Source organism: Cetorhinus maximus, chromosome 15, assembly GCF_964194155.1.
Source record: "Cetorhinus maximus chromosome 15, sCetMax3.hap1.1, whole genome shotgun sequence".
NCBI lineage: Eukaryota > Metazoa > Chordata > Chondrichthyes > Lamniformes > Cetorhinidae > Cetorhinus > Cetorhinus maximus.
This window is the reverse complement of record NC_135893.1, coordinates 44,102,375-44,126,719: the sequence shown is the minus strand read 5'-3', so window position 1 is coordinate 44,126,719 and position 24,345 is coordinate 44,102,375. Positions and strand designations below refer to the sequence as shown.

The window sequence follows — 24,345 nt, the reverse complement described above, 5'->3', positions numbered from 1 at the left end:
GTTGGTGCATAAAATGCTGAAGCATAATTTTCAAATCGTTTCACATCATTAATTTAAGACCTATGTTAATTCTTGTAAAATGAATTAAAACTTGCTGTGTGCCTCCTGATGAAGTGGGAGACAGCACCTTAGATACTTCTGATTTCAGCCATTAATTAAATACTCTTCTTTGATTTTCAGAGGATGAAGATTTCTCCATTCTGTTGAAAGCCTTGGAAGGTGGGTTTCAGTTAATCTGTAATTTTTGTGGTTTAAGTGTGCAGCATATTCTTATATTTGTGTTAAAAAATTCTAAGAATAATACATATATGCAAATATTAATTGGATAACTGCTTCACCATGAATATAAAATTAATAGTTAAAACCATTTCCTTTCTATGTAAATATTGACAGACATTTCAAACCACGGGAAACTGTCCAAAATCATTTTTATTTAAAGAGAGATATGAAAAATAATACGTTTCTAATTTTCAAATATTAACGTTTGGTCTTCATTGTGGTATAATCTGCAATATATTAATGGTTTTGAAGGCCTCTTTAGCTGTGAATTCTGGGTTTCCTTTTTGGTATTTGTCAGGTAATCCACTTTGAAGTTAATTTGGGATGAGAAACCTTTGGGGTAGGGCATGAATAAAATAGGAATAGTGGAAAATTTACTTACTGTTAGAAACTGGATTTGGCAAATTTTCAGGTAGCTGAGTGGGGAGTCAAATTAGGCAGAATTTTAGCATGTAACCAAGAACTTGGAAGACAATTTTGTCAACATCAATAGACTTCCTGTTACCAACATTCCACCAGTCAATTCCTCTGGCACTGAAAATTAAAGGTTACAAGTTTAATTCTCACTGGTTTTAATTGATTTAATTAAAATATGAGTGGACAAGGGAGTGTGGACACCGGGGAGTGTGGACACCGGGGAGTGTGGACACCGGGGAGTGTGGACACCGGGGAGTGTGGACACCGGGGAGTGTGGACACCGGGGAGTGTGGACACCGGGGAGTGTGGACACCGGGGAGTGTGGACACCGGGGAGTGTGGACACCGGGGAGTGTGGACACCGGGGAGTGTGGACACCGGGGAGTGTGGACACCGGGGAGTGGAGAGGAGAGAGTGTGTGCCGGGGGAGTTGAGAGAGAGAAAGAGAAAGAGAGAGTGAGGGAGAGAGAGTGCGTGCCGGGGGAGTTAGAGAGAGAGAGAGAGAAAGAGAAAGAGAGAGTGAGGGAGAGAGAGTGCGTGCCGGGGGAGTTAGAGAGAGAGAGAGAGAGAGAGAGAGTGAGGGAGAGAGAGTGCGTGCCGGGGGAGTTAGAGAGAGAGAGAGAAAGAGAGAGTGAAGGAGAGAGAGTGCGTGCCGGGGGAGTTGAGAGAGAGAGAGAGAGTGAGAGAGAGAGAGTGTGTGCCGGGGGAGTTGAGAGAGAGAGAGAAAGAGAAAGAGAGAGTGAGGGAGAGAGAGAGAGTGCGTGCTGGGGGAGTTAGAGAGAGAGAGAGAGAGAGTGAGGGAGAGAGAGTGCGTGCCGGGGGAGTTGAGAGAGAGAGAGAGAGAGAGAGAGTGAGGGAGAGAGTGTGTGTGCCGGGGGAGTTGAGAGAGAGAGAGAGAGTGAGAGAGAGAGAGTGTGTGCCGGGGGAGTTGAGAGAGGGAGAGAGAGAGAGTGAGAGAGAGAGTGTGTGTGCCGGGGGAGTTGAGAGAGAGAGAGTGAGAGAGAGAGTGTGTGTGCCGGGGGAGTTGAGAGAGAGAGAGAGTGAGAGAGAGAGAGTGTGTGCCGGGGGAGTTGAGAGAGAGAGAGAGAGAGTGAGAGAGAGAGTGTGTGTGCCGGGGGAGTTGAGAGAGAGAGAGAAAGAGTGAGAGAGAGAGAGAGAGTGTGTGCCGGGGGAGTTGAGAGAGAGAGTGAGAGAGAGAGAGAGAGAGTGTGTGCCGGGGGAGTTGAGAGAGAGAGAGAGAGGTGTGTGTGCCGGGGGAGTTGAGAGAGAGAGAGAGAGAGAGAAGTGTGTGCCGGGGGAGTTTAGAGAGAGAGAGAGTGCGTGTGAGGGGAGAGGAAGGTAGAGTGCGTATGAGCTGAGTGTGTGCAGGCGCAGCGTGTCTGCCAGTCTGTCTCACTCCCAGTATCAGGGTTCTCATTTACCCTGACCCCCACACACCATCATGTACTCTCATCCAGTCTCTCAGTGGGTGAGGGTGAGTGAGTGAACACCCTGAGTGAGCCGGACACACACACCCACTATTATTACTCTTTTTTTGCTCAACCAGTCGGTTCTTTTCATACCTCAGTTCTATTTTGAAATTCATGTTTATTGTTGTGCCAAAGTTTATTCTTCCGAGATTTGCTCATCAGCCCCTTGAGTGAGATAAGTTTTGAAATGTACACCACCCCCCTCCCCCACCCCCCACATGAAAAGATTGGACAAACCTGCTTTTACCAAATTATGGGTTAAGATTTTGAATTAGTACTTAGTCTTGTGGTAAGCCAGTTATTCATGAAATAGCTAACTCATATACTTTCATTGCCTTTGTACTTCTTTGCTTTTGAAATTATGGAACTTGTGCATGTTTTTTGAAATGAGTGTAATTTATGTTATTGTATTCTTTTGACAGAGTATGAAAGCTTCATAACCAGTGGTATAACCTTACCATCCCTTGTTTGTGCCATTACAGGTATATTTATGTACAAAATCTGTCTCTTCTCTTTTCCCCTAATGCTCTCTATTTTGCTGCCTTTTCCTCCTCCCCACTTCGTCCTCTCTGCTGAAACTTGTCCCTCTCCCTCCTGCTCGCTTTGCCATTTCTTCTCCCCAAACTTTTCATCCATCCTCAACCTTTTCATTTTCCGCCCACCCCACTCGCTGCCTCCTGCCTCCCCACCACCACCTCCCCCTCCCCACCCCCATCACCACCTCACCACCTCCCCACCCACACCACCACCTTCCCACCCCCAACCACCACCTTCCCACCATCAACCACCACCCCCACTGCCACCAGCTCCCCTGCAGTTTCAATGAATGTGAATTTCATGTTAAAGTTATTTTCTTGTTTTTCAGGGAAAGGTCCACTACAGGAATTCTATAATCGTCTCATTGAGAAAATGCATTTTAAATATGTTCATATTTGCACTTTGTGGCTTGAAGCTGAAGATTATCCAGTGCTGCTAGGTAAAATTACTCAGATAGTCAAATAGCAGTATTGATTGTGTTACCTTGACAATAATTTTAATCATGCTTGATTTTACTTCATGATCCAAATCTGTTTGAATTAATATTTTTCATAATGCTTTACATATTATGTAGATCTCAGTGTCTTGACTTATTTTCTGCATTGATTTGCTGTCCAGGGAACATTGTTAAGCTTAATAAGTTTTGAATATTTAGTTGTAAAATTGGATTCTAAAGGTGAAGAGTTTTATTACATCCAGACAATCTGCAGGACCTTACAATGTTGTCACTAAAATCAATAAGGGTTCAAAATTCTTAAAGATGCATTTCACTAAAATATTTTCCACTGAATCGCAAGGTCCACAGTGCAGTGAATTCAAGCATTTATTTATTTTTTCTTCACAACTTATATTTTGTGATAATTTTGCAGGTTCGGGTGATCTAGGAGTTTGTCTTCACAAATCAACCAGTGGGTTAGATTTGCCTATGAAGGTGGTAGACATGTTTGGTTGCTGTTTGCCTGTATGTGCAGTTGATTTCCAGTGGTATGTAATAAGGCAAATATTACCTTTTTGATTCTTTCTTTAACCTTCACTTCTACTGGTTCTGAATGGAAGCACTTTTATTATAAGATTGTTGTTTGTTTGCATTATTTTTCTTTTAACAAACCCTGTTAATTGATTTCCTCTCATTTCAATTGGGGCTGGCCAAACCTACCAGCATATTTTTGTTTTGTGAGACTCATTTTTACCTTCATCTAGATAATAAAAGTGTACGTGAGCCTTGTGCTCCAGAAGCAGGGAAACATCTCTTATGGGCTTTTGCCTTGTTAAAATGTTAACATTTCATAAAGCCTGCAGGTGTCTGCTCAACAGCATTCCCTTTCGTTAAGTATACAACTATTATCTTCCCAGTCCCAGTCAATCCACTAGGATTAGCTCTACCACTAAACAGGAACTTCGGAGCCAGCAGAACACCACACGTTGTCAAAACAGTAGCTTCAGTGCCTCTATAACCCTAAACGGCAGTCAGCACTGAAGCCTCCCTGCCTAGGTTCAATTTTTATATTTTCTTAATTAATTTTGACATTTTTATCTTTCATTATATTATGGAAGTTCAGACTTCTGCACTTGCTATTATTGGTGCCCATTCTCGCTTCAAACTAATTCCTTGGTGTGATTGATTTACAATGTTTTTAATTGGCTGTCATCCTTTCTCCCCTCTCCCCTACCACCTGCTCCCCTCTCTATCAACCTCCTTTTCTGACAATTAAGATAAACTGTAACTTTTTTCCCCACATTTTACAGTTTGCATGAACTTGTGAAACATGAAGAAAATGGTTTAATATTTAAAAATTCCCAGGAACTGGCTGTGCAACTGAAGGTAAAGGAAACACTGTGCTGAAAGAAATATTGGATATTTGCACTTTTAAAAACTATCCCTATCCTATCTGTTCCAATAATTTTTTTACATGTAAAATTTTAGCTTTTGCTGTATTCCATTAATGAATAAGTCTGAAAGTTTAGTGCCAGAAACTTTAACGATTTACTAAAAATTCAAGGTTCAGTACATTTTGTGTCCCCTTCCTTGCCTTTGATTGATACATGAATCATAGTAAACATAAAACTGATGCATGTCCACAAACTTGTAGGTAGACAATCCATTGGACAAAACCTTGCACATCTTGAGCTTTATCTCTGGTGCCTTCAGTTCAAGCAGCCTGTAGGTTATTAGGATACACTGACTTTTATACCGCTTCTATCGCACACCCACTTTGGGCATATAACTACAGCACCATTTTCTGCCTGAAATACTGTCCAGTCTTGCAGTGCAGACATTTGACCACACCCCTTATCCCTTGAAGGTACCAAAATTCATTTCTGTCCTACTGCATTTCTGTATCCAATGGTAAGCTTGCTTAACCATTGTAAACTAGTATACTGCTAAAATCATGTGATGCAAATCTCTTCCACAGTTCTATTGTCTACAGGAGTACATTTAAATATAATCTGCATAAAATTCTTCCTGTAACTTGCTCAAACACCATTCGTCATCTGTTGTTGCATCAAAATGCCTCTAGATTTCAGATTTTTTCTCTCTCAATACCACTTAATCTATGATGTCCTTTTATGATATCAATCTGTTTTATCACAGCTAACCTGACAACACCCAGAGTAATTAACCTTTCCTTATGTAATTTCCTTAAATCCTGGGATCAAATATGTAGCTACTGTCTGTACAAAAAGCAGACACGACAATTAAAGATCCTTTTACTTGCAAGAACATAATTGTGATGGCATTCATCGAGTTCATACATTTCATACAGCTATTGTAAATGAGAGTCTCCCTTCTTGGTAAGCTCTCCCTGGCAGTACCATAACATTGCTATACTACCTTGGCTTGTACTCCGTCTAAAAATGAAATATCCTTTTTGAAATAAGGAGATCAAAGCTTACACACTATTCCAGATGTAGCCTTTCTAGAACCAAATACAATTTTAAAATGACCTCACTTGCCATGCATTCCAACATTTTGTTTAATTTCTTAACAACATGGAACATGGTCTGAGTGGTTTTAGCACCAATCCATTAAAACTCCGTACTCTGTCCGGTTCTGATACCTGAAGTACAATCACATTTATTATGTAATCCACATCATAGGGAAGACGATGGCATAGTGGTAATGTCACTGAGCTAGTAATCCAGAGGCCGAGGCTCCCTCTGCAAACATGTGTTCAGATCCCAACATGGCAGCTGGTGGAATTTAAATTCAGTTAATAAATCTGTAATGTAAAGCTAGTTTCAGTAATGGTGACCACGTAAAAATATCATCAATTGTTGTAAAAATCCATCTGGTTCAGTAATATCCTTCAGGGAAGGAAATCTGCCATCCTTACCTAGTCTGGCTTACAGCAGTATGGTTAACTCTTAGCTGGCCTAGCAAGCCACACAGTTCAAGGGCAGTTAAGGATGGGCAACAAATGCTAGCCTTGCCAGTGATACTCAGATCCCATGAAAGAATAAAGAAAAAAAAAATGCCCTCTATCAAACCTCATAACCATATATAATTTCTGCATTAAATTACATGTCATTTATTCTCACATTGACCAGTCTTGTCAATAATTTGTAATTAATTCTATTCATCTGAAAATTCCTTCAAATATCCTCATTTTTTTATTTTCAGTGTCAATACAACTATGCTTAGACATCCAAACAGATAAGAATATAAGAAATTGGGGCAGGAGTAGACAATACAGAACAGATGGTGAAAGGTTATCCACCTGAATTGTTAACTCTGTTTCTCTCCCCACAAATGTAGCCCGACCTGCTGAGTTTTTCCAGCACTTTGTTTTTATTATGCTATGAAGTGGAATGTCTAGATTGGAAGAGGGTTAATTTCAATGCAATGCGAAGGGACCTAGCCAGGGTAAATGGAACCAAAGCCTGACAGGGAGAACTGTAACAGAACAATTAGTGATCTTTAAGGAAGATCCTTTCAATGAAATGGCAGGGCAATGGCACTAGGTCAAAATGTACATTTGGAGAACCGGTGTAGACACAATGGGCCAAATGGCCTCCTTCTGTGCTATTAAAATTCTGTGATACTCAACTCATAAGACGACCCGGATTTCTTCTCCGCCGATGCTGCCAGACCTGCTGAGTTTTTCCAGGTAATTCTGTTTTTGTCATAAGACGACCCCTTCATCCCAGGAATCTGAACTGTCTCTAATGCAAGTATGTCCCCCCCTCAAGTAAGGTGACCAAAGCACAGTATTCTTGGCATGGACATTCCTGTACAGTTGTAGTAAGTCTAATTATTTGAATAATATTCTGCTGCTACGTTCTTCCTTCCCAAGTGGACAACCTAACATCTTTCCACATTATATTCCATCTGCCAGAATTTTGCCCAATCACTTTACCTATCTATATTCCTTTGCAGACTCTTTGTATCCTCCCTGCAACTTGCTTTTCTACCTATCTTCATATCGCCAGCAAAGTTGGCTACACTAAATTGGTCCCTTCATCCAAGTCATAAATATAGATCATAAATAGTTGAGGCCCCAGCTCTGATCCCTGAAGCAGCCCATGTCCAAATGCAGCAAGACCTGGACAATACCCAGACTTGGGTTGACAAGTGGCAAGTGACATTCGTGCCACACAAGTGCCAGGCAATGACCATCTCCAATGAAAGAGAATCTAACCATCGCCCCATGATGTTCAATGGCATTATCATCACTGAACCCCCCACTATCAACATCCTGAGGGTTACCATTGACCAGAAACTGAACTGGACTAGCCATATAAATACTGTGGCTACAGGAGCAGGTCAGAGGCTAGGAACCTTGCAACAAGTAACCCACCTCCTGACTCCCCAAAGCCTGTCTACCATCTACAAGGCACAAATCCAGGAGTGTGATGGAACACTCTGCACTTGCCTGGATGAGTGCAGCTCCCACAACACTCAAGAAGCTTGACACCGTCCAGGACAAAGTAGCTCGCTTGATTGGCACCACATCCACAAACATTCACTCCCTCCACCACTGACACACAGTGGCAGCAGTGTGCACCATCTACAAGATGCACTGCAGGAACTCATCAAGGCTCTTTAGACAGCACCTACCATCCCAGGGCCGCTGCCATCTGGAAGGACAAGGGCAGCAAATAGATGGGCACACCACCATTTGGAAGTTCCCCTCCAAACCACTCATCATCCTGACTTGGAAATATATTTCCTTCACTGTCGCTGGGTCAAAATCCTGGAACTCCCTCCCTAACAGCACTGTGGGTGTACCTACACCACATGGACTGCATGTTCAACAAGGCACCTCCTTCTCGAGGGCAATTTGGGATGGGCAATAAATGCTGGCCTAGCTAGCAATGCCCACGTCCCATGAATGAATTAAAAAAAAACAATACTAGCTATGGTTTGCCAACCTGAAAATGACCCATTTATCCCAACTCTGTATCATATTAGTTGGCCTGACTTGTATCCATGCTGCACCATATACCTTTATCTTATGTAGTTCTTTTATGTGGTGCCTTATCACATGCCTTTTGGAAATCCAAAGACATTACTTCTACTGGTTCCCCTTTATCCACCCTGCTTGTTACATACTCAAACTCTAATAAATTTGGCAAACACAATTTCCCTTTCACAAAACCACGTTGACTCTGACTGTATGTATTATGATTTTCTAAATCTCCCGCTACTGCCTATTTAATCATGGGTTCTAGCATTTTCTCAATTACAGATGTTAGGCTAACTGGCCTATAGCTTCCAGCTTTCTGTCTCCCTCTTTTCCTGAACAGTGGTATTACATTTGTGGTTTTCTATTCTGCTGGGAGCTTTCCAGAATATAGGGAATTTTGGAAGATTACAACCAAATGTATCCACTAACTCTACAGCCACTTCTTTTAAGATCTTAGGATGCAGGCCATCAGGTCCAGGGGATTTGTCAGCTTTAGTCCCATTAGTATTACCATTACTTTCTACCTCGTGATTGTTTTAAGTTTCTCCCTTTTGCCTCTTAATTTTCAACTATTCCTGGGGTGTTTTTTGTGTTTTCTACTGCGAGACAGATATAAAATACTTGTTCAAAGTCCATTTCCATGTTTCCCATCATTAATTCCTTATTCTCGCCCTCCAATAGACAAATGTTCACGTTAGCTACTCTCTTCCTTTTCATTTACTTGTAGAAACTTTTATTGTCTGTTTTTATATTTCTTGCTAGTTTTCTCTCATACTCCAATTTCTCCCTCTTTATATTTATTTTAGTCAGCTTTTAGTCGTCAGCAATCTCAACCTTCCCTACCACTGATATTCAGTTTTGTATGCCTTTTCTGTCAAATTTATACCACCCTTAGCTTCCTTAGTTAGCAACTAATGGAGTATCCTTCTGGTAGAGTCCTTCTTCCTCAATGCCTTTCAACCTATTTTCCCAGTCCACTTTAGCTAACTGTCTTGTAATTACTCTTGTAAGTACCCTTGATCATGTTATGACCACTCTTGCTGCGGGAATCCCTTACTATGAGGGGCGAGGTACCGGAGGACTGGGGAATTGCAAACATTACGTCCTTGTTCAAAAAAGGTTGTAAAGCCCTGCAATTACAGACCAGTCAGTTTAACTTCGGTGGTGGGGAAGCTTCTAGAAACAATTATTCGGGATAGAATTAATAGTCACATGGAAAAATTTTGATTGATTTGGAAGAGCCAGCATGCATCTGTTAAAGGAAAATCGTGTCTAACTAACTTGCTGGAGTTTTTGAAGAGATAACAGAGATGGTTGATGAGGGCAAGGCCGTTGATGTGGTGTATATGGACTTCTAAAAGGTGTTCGATACAGTGGCACACAATAGACTTGTGAGGAAAGTTATAGGTCATGGAATAAGAGGGGCAGTAGCAACGTGGATACAAAATTGGCTGAGGGATAGGAAACAGTGATGGTTAATGGGTATTTTCGGGCTAGAGGAGGGTTTGTAGTGGAGTCCCCCAGAGGTATTGAGACCCTTGCTTTTCCTGATATATAAAAGATCTAGATCTTGGTGTGCAGGGGACAATTTCAAAGTTTGCGGACGACACAAAACTTGGGAGAATTGTAAACTGTGAGGAGGACAGTGTAGAACTTCAAAAGGATATTGACACATTGGCGGAGTGGGCAGATAGGTGGCAGATGAAGTTCAACGTGGAGAAGTGTGAGGTGATACACTTTGGTACAAAGGATATGGAGAGACAGTATAAAATAAAGGATACTATTCTAACGGGTGTGCAGGAGCAGAGAGACCTGGGTGTATATGTACAAAAGTCATTAAAGGTGGCTGGACAGGTAGAGAGAGCTGTTTCTAAAGCATACAGTATTCTAGGCTTCATTAATTGGGGCATAATAGGGAGATTATGATGAACTTATATAAGACACTGGTTACTGGTTAGACCTCAGCTGGAGTATTGTGTACAGTTCTGGGTGCCACACTATAGGAAGGATGTGAATGTATTGGAGAGAGTGCAAAAGAGGTTTACGGGAATGATTCCAGGGATGAGACACTTCAGTTATGAGGAAAGATTGGAGAAGTTGGGGCTGTTTTCCTTGGAGAGGAGAAGGCTGAGAGGAGACTTGATAGAAGTTTCAAAATAATGAGGGGTCTGGACAGAGTAGATAGGAAGAAACTGTTCCTGCTCGTAAATGGATCAAGAACCAGAGGGCACAGTTTTAAAGTGTTTTGCAAAAGAAGCAAATGCGAGGAGAGAGACAGCTTTTACACACAGTGAGTAGTTAGGGTTTGGAATGCACTGTCTGGAAGTGTGGTGGAGGCAGGTTCAGTTGAGGCATTCAAGAGGGCAATTATCTAATAGAAACAATGTGCAGGGCTACGGGGAAAAGGCAGGAGATTGACAATAAGTTACAATATGCAGAGAGCCGTTGCAGGCACTATGGGCTGAATGGCCTCCTTCTACACTGTAACGAATCTAGGATTTAGCTTTCAGTTCTAGACAAGGTTCAGCACTCTGATCCATTAACTTGAGTTTCAATGCAAATGCTGCAGTACCTGTTCTTTCTGTCCAGCATTTTCCATTTATAGATTACTCTTTCTGTATTTTACCCATTTCCATTTTGCTTGTTTCATTGTTGGAAAATTACATCAGACAACTGGAGAGCTGACACAGACTGTAAAAAATCTGCAGTATAAGGTGTGTAATGTTGTGAGCTGTTTTACAGGCTGGACTAGCATTAATCTATACTACAGCTAGACTCTGTGGGAGCTGTTTATATTTTGATTTCTTATCTGTATGACTGCAGTTCTTCTCTCATTTCATTGATCATGCTGCATCAATTTACAATGGTATTTTATAAATTAAAAATAGCCCCTGACGTAACCCAAGTTTGGAAAGACAAAATCCGTCATTGGTTTTCTGCGCATGTGCGGCCGCATATCAGCGGCCATCTTTGCTACCATCTTGCGTTGGCAGGAGACACAGTGTTGATTGAAACCACAGGAATAGAAAGGCCATGAGATTGCAAGTTCAACAAGTAGCTTTGAATAGGAGTCGGAGCATTTAACTGGGTACGACAAGGTATCAGTGGGCATTGGAGGTAGTCCAAAAGTCAAACATGAGCCATCAGAGGTTGGTGCAGGGGCCAGTGTAGATGGACAGCTAGTTCATTATCGACCATATTCCCCTTGTTACAGACTAAATGTGAATCCAAGAATTAGAGGTTAGATATGATGCACTGAGATTGCTGAGAGAAGTAAGAGTAGAAATAGTCAAGGCCTTTCAATCATCCTTAGAAATGGGAGTCGTGCCAGAGAACTGGAGGAATGCAAATGTTTCGCTCCCGTTCAAAAAAGCGGAGAGATATAAATCAGGTAACTACAGACCAGTCAGACTAACATCGGTGGTGGGAAACATCTAGAAATCATAGTCCAAGAGATAATTGAGAGGGGTGATGAGGAAAATACAGTTGATGTGTACATGAACTTTCAAAAGACATTTAATAAAATCAGATATAATTAGCAAAATTGAAGCCCATGGGATTAAATGGACAATGGTAGGATGGAAATAAAATTAGTTATGAAACAGAAAGTGGAGGGCAGTTGTGAAAGGTTGTTTATTAAACTAGAGGAAAATATGCTGCCTGCAGGGGTTTGTATTAACACTGTTGTTGTTTTTGATGTTTGACCCTGGACTTTGACAAATTTCAGAGTTTGCAGATGACACATAGCTCGGAAATGCAGCAAGGTGAGTAGCAGACACATGGCAGGTGAAATTTAATGCAGTTAAGTGTGGAGTGATGCATTTTGGAAGGAAAAATTGAGAGGCGAGATAAATAAAATGGTATGATGCTAAAGGAGATGCAGTAACGGAGATCTGGGGTTGACGTATACAAATCTTTGAAGATTGCAGGACAAGTTGATATAGCTGTGTTTTTAAAGTGTGTGAGATCCTGGGATTTATACACCGGCATAGAAGTTTTTTTTTAATTCACTTACGGGATGTGGGTGTTGCTGGCTGGGCCAGCATTCATTGCCCATCCCTAATTGCCCTTGAGAAGGTGGTGGTGAGCTGCCTTCTTCAACTGCTGGAGTCTATGTGGTGTAGGTACACCCACAGTGCTGTTAGGAAGGGAGTTCCAGGATTTTGACCCAGCGACAGTGAAGGAATGGCGAAATATTTCCAAGTCAGGATGGTGAGTGACTTGGAGGGGAACTTCTAGGTGCTGATGTTCCCATCTGTTTGCTGCCCTTGTCCTTCTAGATGGTAGCAGTCATGGGTTTGGAAGGTGCTGTCTAAGGAGCCTTGGTGAGTTCCTGTGTGCATCTTGTAGATGGTACACACTGCTGCCACTGTGCTGGAGGGAGTGAATGTTTGTGGATGGGGTGCCAATCAAGTGGGCTGCTTTGTCTTGGATGGTGTCAAGCTTCTTGAGTGTTCTTGGAGCTGCACTCATCCGTCACACTCCTGACTTGTGCCTTTTAGATGGTGAACAGGCTTTGAGGAATCAGGAGTTGAGTTACTCGTCACAGGATTCCTTGTCTCTGACCTACTCTTGTAGCCACAGTATTTATATGGCTAGTCTAGTTCAGTTTCTGGTCAATGGTAACCCCTACGATGTTGATAGTGGGGGATTCAGCGATGATAATGCCATTGAATGTCAAGGGGCGATGGTTAGATTCACTCTTGTTGGAGATGGTCATTGCCTGGCACTTGTAAGCCCAAGCCTCGATACTTCCCAGGGCTTGCTGCATTTGGACATGGGCTGCTTCAGCAACTGAGGAGTCGCGAATGGTGCTGAACATTGTGCAATGATCAACAACCATCCCTACTTCTGACGTTATGATGAAAGGAAGGTCATTGATGAAGCAGCTGAAGATGGTTGGGCTGAGGACACTACCCTGAGGAACCCCTGCAGTGATGTCTTGAAACTGAGATAATTGGCCACCAACAACCATAACCGTCTTCCGTTGCGCTATGTATGACTCCAACCAGCAGAGTTTTCCCCCTGATTCCCATTGACTCCAGTTTTCCTAGGGCTCCTTGATGCCACACTCAGTCAAATACGGCCTTGATGTCAAGGGCAGTAACTCTCACCTCACCTCAGGAGTTCAGCACTTTTTGCCCTTGTTTGAACCAAGACTGTAATGAGATCAGGAGCTGAGTGACCCTGGCGGAACCCAAACTTGAGAGTCAGTGAGCAGGTTATTGCTAAGCAAGTGCCGCTTGATAGCACAGTTGATGACCCCTTCCATCACTTTGCTGATGATCGACAATAGACTGAAGAGGCAGAAATTGTCCGGGTTGGATTTGTCCTGCTTTTTGTGTACAGGACATACCTAGGCAATTTTCCATTTTGCCGGGTAAATGCCAGTGTTGTAGCTGTACTGGAACAGCTTGGTTAGGGGCGCAGCAAGGTCTGGAGCACAAGTCTTCTGTACTATTGCTGGAACACTGTCAGGGCCCATTGTCTTTGCAGTATCCAGTGCAAAAAACTGTTGCTTGATGTCACGTGGAGTGAATCGAATAGGTTGAAGATTGGCATCTGTGATGCTGGGGACCTCCGGAGGAGGCCGAGATGGATCATCCACTAGGCACTTCAGGCTGAAGATTGTTGTGAATGCTTCAGCCTTATCTATTGCACTGATGTGCTGGGCTTCCCCACCATGATGGATGGAGATATTGGTGGAGCCTCCTCCTCCAGTGAGTTGTTTAATTTTCCACTGCCATTCACGACTAGATGTGACAGGACTGCAGAGCTTAAATCTGATCCATTGCTTGTGGAATCGCTTAGCTCTGTCTATCACTTGCTGCTTATGCTGTTTGGCACACAAGTAGTCCCGTGTTGTAGCTTCACCAGGTTGACATCTCATTTTTCGGTATGCCTGGTGCTGCTCCTGGCATGCCCTCCACTCTTCATTGAACCGGATTTGATCCCCTGGCTTGGTGGTAATGGTAGAGCTTGTGTTTGGTTGTGTTTGAGTACAATTCTGCTTCAGCTGATGGCCCTCAGCGCCACATGGATGCCAAGTCTTGAGTTGCTCGATCTGTTTGACATCTATCCCATTTAGCACGGTGGTAGTGCCACACAACACAATGGAGGGTATCCTCAATGTGAAGGCGGGTCTTTGTCTCCACAAGGATTTTGCAGTGGTCACTCCTACCGATAGTGTCATAGACAGATGTTTCTGTGACAGACAGTTTCGTGAGGATGAGTTCAAGTATGTTTTTCCATCTTGTTGGTTTCATCACCATCTGCCACACTTTAGGACTTGGCCAGCTCAATCTTTGGTGATGCTACCAAGGGCATTCTATGCCCTTGCCACTCTCAGTGCTTCCTCCAAGTGGTGTTCAACATGGAGGAGCACTGATTCATCAGCTGGGGGAGGGCGGTATGTGGTAATCAGCAGGAGGTTTCCTGGCCCATGTTTGACCTGATGTCATGAGACTTCATGGAGGCCAGAATCAATGTTTAGGACTCCCAGGACAACTCCCTCCTGACTGTATACCACTGCCGTCATCTCTGCTGGGTCTGTCCCGCCAGTGGGACAGGACATACCCAGGGATGGTGATGGTGGTGTCTGGGACATGATCTGTAAGGTATGATTCCGTGAGTATGACTATGTCAGGCTGTTGCTTGATTAGCCTGTGAAACAGCTCTCCCAATTTTGGCACTAGTCCCCAGGCGGGGTTTGCAGGGTCAACAGGGCTGAGATTGCCATTGTTTCCGGTGCCGAGGTTGATGCCAGGTGGTCCGTCTGGTTTTATTCCTTTTTACTGACTTTTTAGCAGTTTGGCACAACTGAGTGGCTTACTAGACCATTTCAGAGGGCATTTACGAGTCATAGTCATAAAACAGCACAGAAAAAGGCCCTTCGGCCCATCAAGTCTGCACTTGAGTGTAATAAGTACCTAACTATTCTAATCCCATTTTCCAGCACTAGGCCCATAGTCTTGTATGCCATTGCATCGCAAATGCACATCCAAATACTTAAATGTTATGAGAGTTTCTGCCTCTACCACCCTTTCAAGCAGTGAGTTCCAGGTTCCCACCACCCTCTGGGTGAAAAAATTCTTCCTCACATCCCCTCTTAACCTCCTGCCCCTTACCTTAAATCTATGCCCCCTGTGATTGATCCCTCCACCAAGGGGAAAAGTTCCTTCCTGTCTACCCTATCTATGCCCTTCACAATTTTCTACACCTCAATCATGTCCCCCCTCAATCTCCTCTGCTCCAGGGAAAATAACCCCAGTCTATCCACCCTCTCCTCAAAACTAAAACTCCCCAGCCCAGGCAACATCCTGGTAAATCTCCTCAGTACTCACTCTAGTGCAATCACATCCTTTCGATAATGTGGATTCCAGAACTGCATGCAATACTCTAGATGTGGCCTGACCAGCATTTTATACACTTCCAGCATAACCTCCCTGCTCTTATATTCTGTGCCTTGGCTAATAAAGGCAAGTATCCCATATGCCTTCTTAACCACCTTATCTACCTGTTCCGCTTCCTTAAAGGGACAGGTGGACATGCACAGCAAGGTCCCTCTGATCCTCGGTACTCCCCAGGGTCCTACCATTCATTGTGTATTCCCTTGTTTGTCCTGGCCAAGTGCATCACCTCACACTTATCCGGATTAAATTCCATTTGCTACTGATCAGCCCAGCTGACCAGCCCTCTATATCCTCCTGTAATCTAAGGCTATCCTCCTCACTATTTACCATCCCACCAATTTTTGTGTCATCCGCGAACCCTCTTACATTCTAAGTCTAAGTCATTGAAATATACCACAAGCAGCAAGGGACCCAACACCGATCCCTGTGGAACCCCACTGGACACAGGCATCCAATCACAAAAACACCCCTCGACCTTCAGCCTCTGCTTCCTGCCACTCAGCCAATTCTGGATCCAATTTGCCAAATTGTCTTGGATCCCATGTGCTCTTACCTGCATTATCAGTCTCCCATGCGGGACCTTATCAAAAGCCTTGCTGAAGTCCAAGTAGACGACGTCAAATGCATTGCCCTCATCTACACACCTGGTCACCTCTTTGAAAAATTCAATCAAATTGGTCAGACGTGACCTCCCCTTAACAAAACCATGCTGACTGTCCTTGATTAATCCCTGCCTCTCCAAGTGTAGATTAATTCTGTCCCTCCGAATTGCTTCCTATAGTTTCCCCACCACTGAGGTTAGACTGACTGGCCTGTAGTTCCCTGGTTTATCCCTTCCACCCTTCTTGAAAATTGGTACCACATTGGCTGTCCTCCAGTCCTCTGGCATCTCTCCTGTGGCCAGGAGGTATTGAAAATTATTGCCAGTGCCCCTGCTATCTCCTCCCTTGCCTCACTGAAAAGCCTGGGATACATTTCATCCGGGCCTGGAGATTTATCTACTTTTAAGCCTGCCAGACCACTTAGAACCCCTGCCCTTTCTAAGCCAATTTCTTTAATTATACCACAGTCTTTCTGCCTGATTTCCATACCCACGTCATCCCTCTCACTTGTGAACACCGACACCAAGTATTCATTTAGAACCATACCTACATCTTCCAGCTCCACACACAAATTACCACTATGGTCCTTATTGGGCCCTACTCTTTCCCTAGTTATCCTCTTACTCTTAATGTCCTTGTAAAATAACTTTGGATTTTCCTTTGTTTTACCTGCCAATGTTTTTTCATGCCACTCTTTTGCTCTCCTAACTTCCTTTTTAAGATCCCCCTACACATTCTATACTCCTCTAGGGCTTCTGCTGTTTTGAGCCCTTGGTATCTGCCATAAGCCTCCCTTTTTCTCTTCATCCATTCCTGTATATCCCTTGACATCCAGGGTTTCCTGGATTCGTTGGTTCCATCCTTTGTCTTTACTGGAATATGTTGGCCCTGTAATCTCCCTATTTCCTTCTTGAATGAGTCCCACTGCTCTGACACAGATTTACCTAAAAGTAACTGCTCCCAGTCCACTCTGGCCAAATCATATCTGATCTTATTAAATCAGCCTTCCCCAATTTAGAACTCTGACTTCTGGCCCATCCTTGTCCTTTTCCATAACAACCTTGAATCTGATAGAGTTATGATCACTATCTGCAAAATGCTCCTTCGCTGATACCTCTACCACTTGCCTGGCTTCATTCCCTAAAATTAAGTCCAGGACCACCCCCTCTCTTGTAGGACCTTCTACATACTGGCTTAAAAAGCTCTCCTGGATGCATTTTAAGAATTCTGCTCCCTCTAAACCTATCACACCATGACTGACCCAGTTAATGTTGGGGAAGTTGAAATCCCCCACTATTACTACCCTATTATTTTTATACTTCTGTGAAATTTGCCTACATATCTGCTCTTCTATTTCTCTCTGACTGTTTGTTTGGTGGCCTATAGTACATTCCCAGCAATGTGGTTGCTCCTTTTTTGTTTTTAAGTTCTACCCACATGGCTTCATTTGAGGAGCTTTCTAAAATGTCATCCCTCCTTACTGCTGTAATTGATTCCTTGATCAATATTGCAATATCCCCTCCTCTTTTACCTCTTTCCCTGTCTCACCTGAAGACCCTATATCCTGGAATATTGAGCTGCCAATCCTGCTCCCTCTCTCAACCATGTCTCTGTGACAGCAATGACATCATACTTCCATGTGTTAATTTGTGTCCTTAACTTATCTGCCTTATTCGTCAGACTCCTTGCATTAAAATAAATACCATCCAACCTTCCTTGTGCCTTAACTGGCCTATAATTTCTACGCCCTCCAGGCTCTCTCTCCTAATTTTGGCTGTGCATCTCCCCCTGCTGAACTTCCTGCTGAACCCTCCCTAACCGCATTACTGTGGATCTGGAGTCACATGTAGGCCAGGGCATTAGTGAACTAGATGGGTTTTTAGGACAATTGAGCAATGATTTCATGGTCCATTAGACTTTTAATTTCAATTCTTTTTTGAATTCAAATTCCGCCATCCGCCATGCTGGGATTTGAACCCAGGTTCCCAGAGCATTACCCTGGGTCTCTGGGTTACCAGTCCAGTGACAATACCACTACACCATCACCTCCGCAAAAGTAAGTTATGGTGACCTTTATAAATCACTTGTTAGCCCTCAGCTGGAGTAGTGTGTCTAATTCTGGGCATGACACATCAGGAAAGGATACGGTTGAGATTTCCTAGTCTGGTACCAGGGATGAGGGACTTCAGTTTTGTGGAAAGACTGGAGAAATTGGGAATGTTCAGTGGAGAAGGTTAAAGAGAGTTTTAGTGGAGGTGATCAAAATTAAAAGTTTTGTTTGGGTTGACGGGAGAAATGGTTTGGCAGGAAGGCCGGTAAGCAGAGGACACAGATTTAAAATACAGGGATGGCGGGGAAATTAGAAAATAACACCTTTTTTTAAATTCATTCATTCATGGGATGTGGGCTTCACTGGCTAGGCTAGCATTTATTGCCCATCTCTAGTTGCCCTTGAGAAGGTGGTGGTGAGCTGCCTTCTTGAAGGTACACCCACAGTGCTGTTAGGAAGAGAGTTCCAGGATTTTGACCCAGTGACAGTGAAGGAACGGCGATATATTTCCAAGTCAGGATGGTGAGTGACTTGGAGGGGAGCTTCCAGGTGGTGATGTTCCCATCTGTCTGCTGCCCTTGTCCTTCTAGATAGTAGTGGTCTTGGGTTTGGAAGGTGCTGTCTAAGGAGCCTTGGTGAATTGTAGATGCGTCATTGGTGGAGGGAGTGAATGTTTGTGGATGTTGTGCCAATAAAGTGGGCTGCTTTGGCCTGGACGGTGTCAAGTTTCTTGAGTGATGTAGGAGCTGCACTCATCCAGGCAAATGGGGAGTATTCCATCACAGTCCTGACTTGTGCCTTGTAGATGGTGGGCAGGCTTTGGGGACTCAGAGGGTGAGTTACTCATCACAAGATTCATAGCCTCTTGACCTTTTCTTGTAGCCACAGTATTTATATGGCTGGTCCAGTTCAGTTTCTGGTCGGTGGTAACCCACAGGATGTTGATAGTGGGGGATTTAGTGATGGTAATGCCATTGAACTACAAAGGGCCATGGTTAGAATCTCTCTTGTTGGAGATGCTCATTGCCTGGCACTTGTGTGGCATGAATGTTACTTGCAACTTGTCAGCCCAAGCCTGGATATTGCCCAGTTCTTGCTGAATTTAGACATGGACTGCTTCAGTCCCTGAGGAGTCGTGAATGGTGCTGAATGTTGTGCAATGATCAGCGAATATCCCCACTTCTGACCTTATGATGGAAGGAAAGTCATTGATGAAGCAGCTGAAGATGGCTGGGCTGATGTGCTCATGCAGTGCTGTCCTGGAGCTGAGATGACTGATCTCCAACAACCACAACCATCTTCCTTTGTGCTAGGTAAGGCCAGCAGAGAGTTTTCCCTATGATTCCCATTGACTCCAGTTTTGCTAGGGCTCTTTGCTGCCACACTTGGTCAAATGTGGCCTTGATGTCGAGGGCAGTCACTCTCACCTCACTTTGGGAGTTCAGGTCTTTTGTCCATGTTAGAATCAAAGTTGTAATGAAGTCAGGAGCAGAGTGGCCCTTGCGGAACCCAAACTGGCTGTCAGTGAGCAGATTATTGCTAAGCAAGTACCGCTTGATAGCACTGTTGATGACCCATTCCATTACTTTACTGATGATCGAGAGTAGACTGAATGAGTTGTTTGATCTTAACTTCACTGCTTGATACAGTTATGGAAGCATATTCAATAGTACTTTTCAAAAAGGTTTATACCTGAAAAGGAGAAATTTATGGAAGTATGAGGAAAGAACAGGGAAGTAGGACTAATTGGATAACTTATTCAGGGAGATGATGCAGACATGTTGGGCTGAATGGCCTCTAACTCTGAGGCTTCCGCCAAGACTATATGTATCCAAGAATTACAAATGTTGATATATCCTGCAACACAGTAACACACGGAGTATAAACTTCATATTGCTTTACAATGCATTTACATTCGGAAAGCTGGTATTTTCTTGAAGAAAATTTTATAGATAGCTGATGTGCCCAGTGTTAAGAATTTAAGCAACGGCGTGTTGGAGCATTTGCAGAAAGTAGAGTCCTACTGCAATGGTTAGACTTAGAATTCTGATGTTAATTGGTCAGTAGGGGCCCAAGCAATCATGCTTTACATTTAAAAGATACTGTTACTGGGTCCTTCACCATTTTGTTTGAAATTAATTTTAATTTGACATTTTAGCTATTTTCACTCAATGTTTAACTTACAAATTGTGTTCTCTTCAGCTTCTCTTTACAGACTTCCAGAATGAAAAAAATACACTAGGCATATTTAAAAGAAATCTGAAGGAATCTAAAATGGTTCAATGGGATGAGAATTGGGATGAAACAGTACTTCCTCTTCTGGCAGCAAGTAACTGAAATCTGGAACTGCCGTTTTGGGATGAGAGAGCATTCTTGAGCATCGAGTCTGTTTGTTATTGTCTACATGTGGCAGGATCATGGAACGCTGTGGACCTGAATCTTCTGTTCAGAATAAACCCAGAGTATAAGTGCTGATCACAGTATTAATGCTGGATATTCTCTCAGTGGACCAATAAACCCTCCCTAACCTAATGGTGTATAAATGTAATCACTTACAAAGCAGCAGGGTTTTAAGGTTAAATTTTCTAAAGTCCTTGAAGCTGCATAAGGATTGAAGTGTGCTTTTTAAGGGGAATGACTCATTGTTTGAACCATTTTTAAAAATTGATTTGTCAATACTGATAACTTTGTCCAAAGTTTTAAATGTCATAGTCGTTTATGGCGTAGAGGCCCATTGATTCCATGCCAGCTCTCCACAGAGGAATCTAGTCAGTCCCTCTCCCCCGCTTGATCCTCGCAGTCCAGCAGCTTACTTCCTTCAAGTGCCCATCCAATTTCCTGTTGAAATCATTGATTGTTTCTGCTTCCACCACTCTTGTGGGCAACGAGTTCCAAGTCATTACACCTCACTGTGTAAACGGTTCTTCCTCCCATTCCCCCTGCATCTCTTGCCCAAAATCTTAAATGTGTCCTTTAGTCCTTGTACTATCAGCTAATAGGAACAGTTTTTCATTGTTTCTCTTATCCAAACCTGTCATTATCTCATAACCTTAGAACAACCAGCTTTTCGACCTAATCTTGTAAATAAAAGCCCCCACCCCTGGAACCATTCTGATGAGTCTCATCTGCAACCTCTCCAGGCCCCTTGATCCTTCTGAAATGTGCTGAGCAGAACTGGATACAGTACTCTAGTCATTGCCCAAATTTCCTGCTTTAGTACTCCATGTCTCTATATCTCCTACTGCCTTCAACGATCTAAGCACATGCACCCCTAGGTTCCTCTGTTCCTGCACACACTTTACATCTGTACCATTAAGTCTGTATTGCCTCCCCCTTTCCTTTCTACCAAAATGCAACATCTTACACTTCTCTGTATTAAATTCCATCTGTCACTTGTCTGCCCATTCTATTATGTTGCAGTTGATTGGTATCATTCTCACTGTTTGTCACTCCTCCAAGTTTGGTAATATCGGTAAATTTTGAAATTTTACTCTGTATTCCAAGATCTAAATCATCTATATATAGCAAAAAAAAAGTGACCCTAGTGCTGACTCTTGGGGAACACCACTACCATCCTCCAGTATGGAAATGACCATTTACTATTATTTGCTGTTTTCTGTCCTTAAGCCAAATTTTTTTATCCAATTGGGCACTGAACCTCCTATTCTGAGTCTCAGTTGAATTAACCAGACTTTCATGTCATACTTTGTCAAACGCTTTCTTAAAATCCATATAGACAACATCCACCGCATTCCCTTGATCAACCTTCTCTGTACTTCATCAAAAAATTCAATGCGATTAGACAAACACTATCTGCCTTTTGCAAATCTATGTTGGCTTTCTTTAATTAACTCAAACCTCTCCAAGTACCTGTTGATTTTTTTCCCTGGTTATTCTTTCTAAAACCTTACTCGCTTATAATGTTGAACTAATTGGCCTGTAGTTGCCAGGACTGTCCCTTTGTTGAATAAGGGTGTCATGTTTACCATTTTCCAATCCTCTGGCACCTCCCCTGTATCTAATAAAGATTGGACGATTAAGGCAAGCCCTTCCACTATCTCCATCCCCAAATTCCTTCAGCAACCTGGGATGTAAGCCAACTGGACCAAGTGACTTTCCTAACCACAAACAGCCTTTCCAGTACCACCTCCCTCTCAATTTTCATTCTATCCATTGCTTCGACTGTGTCTTTCTACCAATATTTTGTCAGATTCCTCTTCCTTAGAAAATATTGTACAAAGTTCTCAAGCATTCTAGCCTTGTCCTCCGCCTCTGAGCATATTATCACCTCCTTTGTTCCTAATGGAAACCACTCTTACTACCTGCTTACTATTTACATGCAAGTAGATGATTTTTGGGTTCCCTTTTATGTTGACTGCCATTCTATTCTGATACTCTCTCTTTGTCAATCTTATTTTCATCTTCACCTCCCCTCTCAACCTATTGTATTTAACCTGATCCCCACTTGAAGGATTCACCTGACATACATAATACACCTCTTGTCTCATCGTACTCTCTAGCTCCCTCATCAAACAAGGAGGCCTGTTTTTGGTTCCCCTACCTTTCATCCTTGTTGGAATGTACCTAGCTTGTACTTGAATTAGCTCTTCCTTAAAGATCACTAATTGTTCTGCTACAGTTCTTCCTGTTACAACACAAAAACAAAAATACCTGGAAAAACTCAGCAGGTCTGACAGCATCTGCGGAGAGGAACAGTTAACGTTTCGAGTCCGTATGACTCTTCGAGCTCTGTTGAAGAGTCATACAGACTCGAAACGTTAACAGTGTTCCTCTCCGCAGATGCTTGCAGACCTGCTGAGTTTTTCCAGGTATTTTTGTTTTGGATTTCCAGCATCCGCAGTTTTTTGCTTTTATCTTTGGTTCCATTTACCCTGGCTAAGTCCCTTCTCATTGCATTAAAACTAGCCCTCTTCCAATCCAGACATCCACTTCATAGCATAATAAAAACAAAGTGCTGGAAAAACTCAGCAGGTCGGCCAGCATCTTTGCAGAGAGAAACAGAGTTAACAGAATTCTGAAGAAGCGTCATATTGGACTCGAAACGTTAACTCTGTTTCTCTCTCCATAGATGCTGCCAGACCTGCTGAGTTTTTCCAGCACTTTTTTATTTCAGATCTCCAGCATTAAACAGCATTTTGCTTCTACTATATATAATTTCTTGTTTTTCTCCACTACTAATCTTATGATATGATGCTCATTCTTAGCAAAGTGTTCCCCATAGACCATTAGACCACTTGACCCTTCTAATTTCCCAGTGCCTGATTCAGCAATGCCTCCTTTCTAGTTGCAGCAAAGGCATCCTGATCAAGGAAGCTCTGAATACATTTCAGAAATTCCTCCCCCTCCTTACCCTTTACTCTAACATTATGCCAATCGATACTTAGTAATTATAAGTCCCCCAATATCACCACTCTATAGTTCTTGTACTTTTCTGTAATTTCCCTATAGATTTGTTCCTCTATCTCTCTCTCACTATTTGAAGTTCCCCCAGTAATCTGATCATACCCTTTTTGCTTCTCAACTCTGACCAAATGGATTCTGTCTTTGTCCCCTCAAGGACATCCTCTCTTTCCAACACTACATCTTTCCTAATCAGTACTAACATCCCACCTCCCTTTATTCCTTCTATATCTTTTCTGAACATTTAAATCCTTGTATATTAAAGGCCCAGTTCAAACCATTTTTAAGCCACATTTCCATTATTGCCACATCATATTCCCATACAGCTGTGTGTGTTTGTGGCTTACCAACCTCATTCACGCTTTTTGCGTTTACATACATGCATTGTAATCCTGTCTTTGCATACTCCATAGTCCTCCTTAGTATGTTCCTACTTAATATGGAACTGCTGCCTTCTCTAATACTGTCCAACTCTCTCACTTTTTTTTTAAACTTCTGTGTCCCTGTACCAATTTAATTTAAACCCTCCCCAATCACCACCTTGAGGACTTTGGTCCTAGTCTATTGAGGTGTAACGCATCCCTTTTGAATGGGTGTCTTCTGCACCAGAACTAGTCCAATTTCCCCAAGATTCTGAAACCTTCCCTCCTGCACCACGCCTCAAGCCACACACTGATCCTCGCTATCTTCCTATTTCTATTGTGGCTAGTGCATGGCACTGTAATCTAGAGATTACTAACTTCAAGATCCT

The 24,345-nt window shown here is 42.9% G+C and overlaps 1 protein-coding gene across 1 annotated transcript in view; it reads left to right on the top strand.

The window, feature by feature from the left end:
- The window catches only part of alg1 (ALG1 chitobiosyldiphosphodolichol beta-mannosyltransferase), a 75,721-nt gene extending 52,814 nt beyond the window's left edge, over nucleotides 1–22,907 (top strand). The window contains exons 8-14 of the mRNA XM_078558311.1: nucleotides 181–219; nucleotides 2,587–2,646; nucleotides 3,030–3,140; nucleotides 3,571–3,685; nucleotides 4,448–4,523; nucleotides 20,376–22,745; nucleotides 22,791–22,907. Coding sequence (XP_078414437.1) covers nucleotides 181–219; nucleotides 2,587–2,646; nucleotides 3,030–3,140; nucleotides 3,571–3,685; nucleotides 4,448–4,523; nucleotides 20,376–20,510 — 536 coding nt within the window. The 3' untranslated portion in view covers nucleotides 20,511–22,745; nucleotides 22,791–22,907. The remainder of the gene's footprint in view (nucleotides 1–180; nucleotides 220–2,586; nucleotides 2,647–3,029; nucleotides 3,141–3,570; nucleotides 3,686–4,447; nucleotides 4,524–20,375; nucleotides 22,746–22,790) is intronic.
- The last annotated feature ends 1,438 nt before the right edge of the window (nucleotides 22,908–24,345 follow it).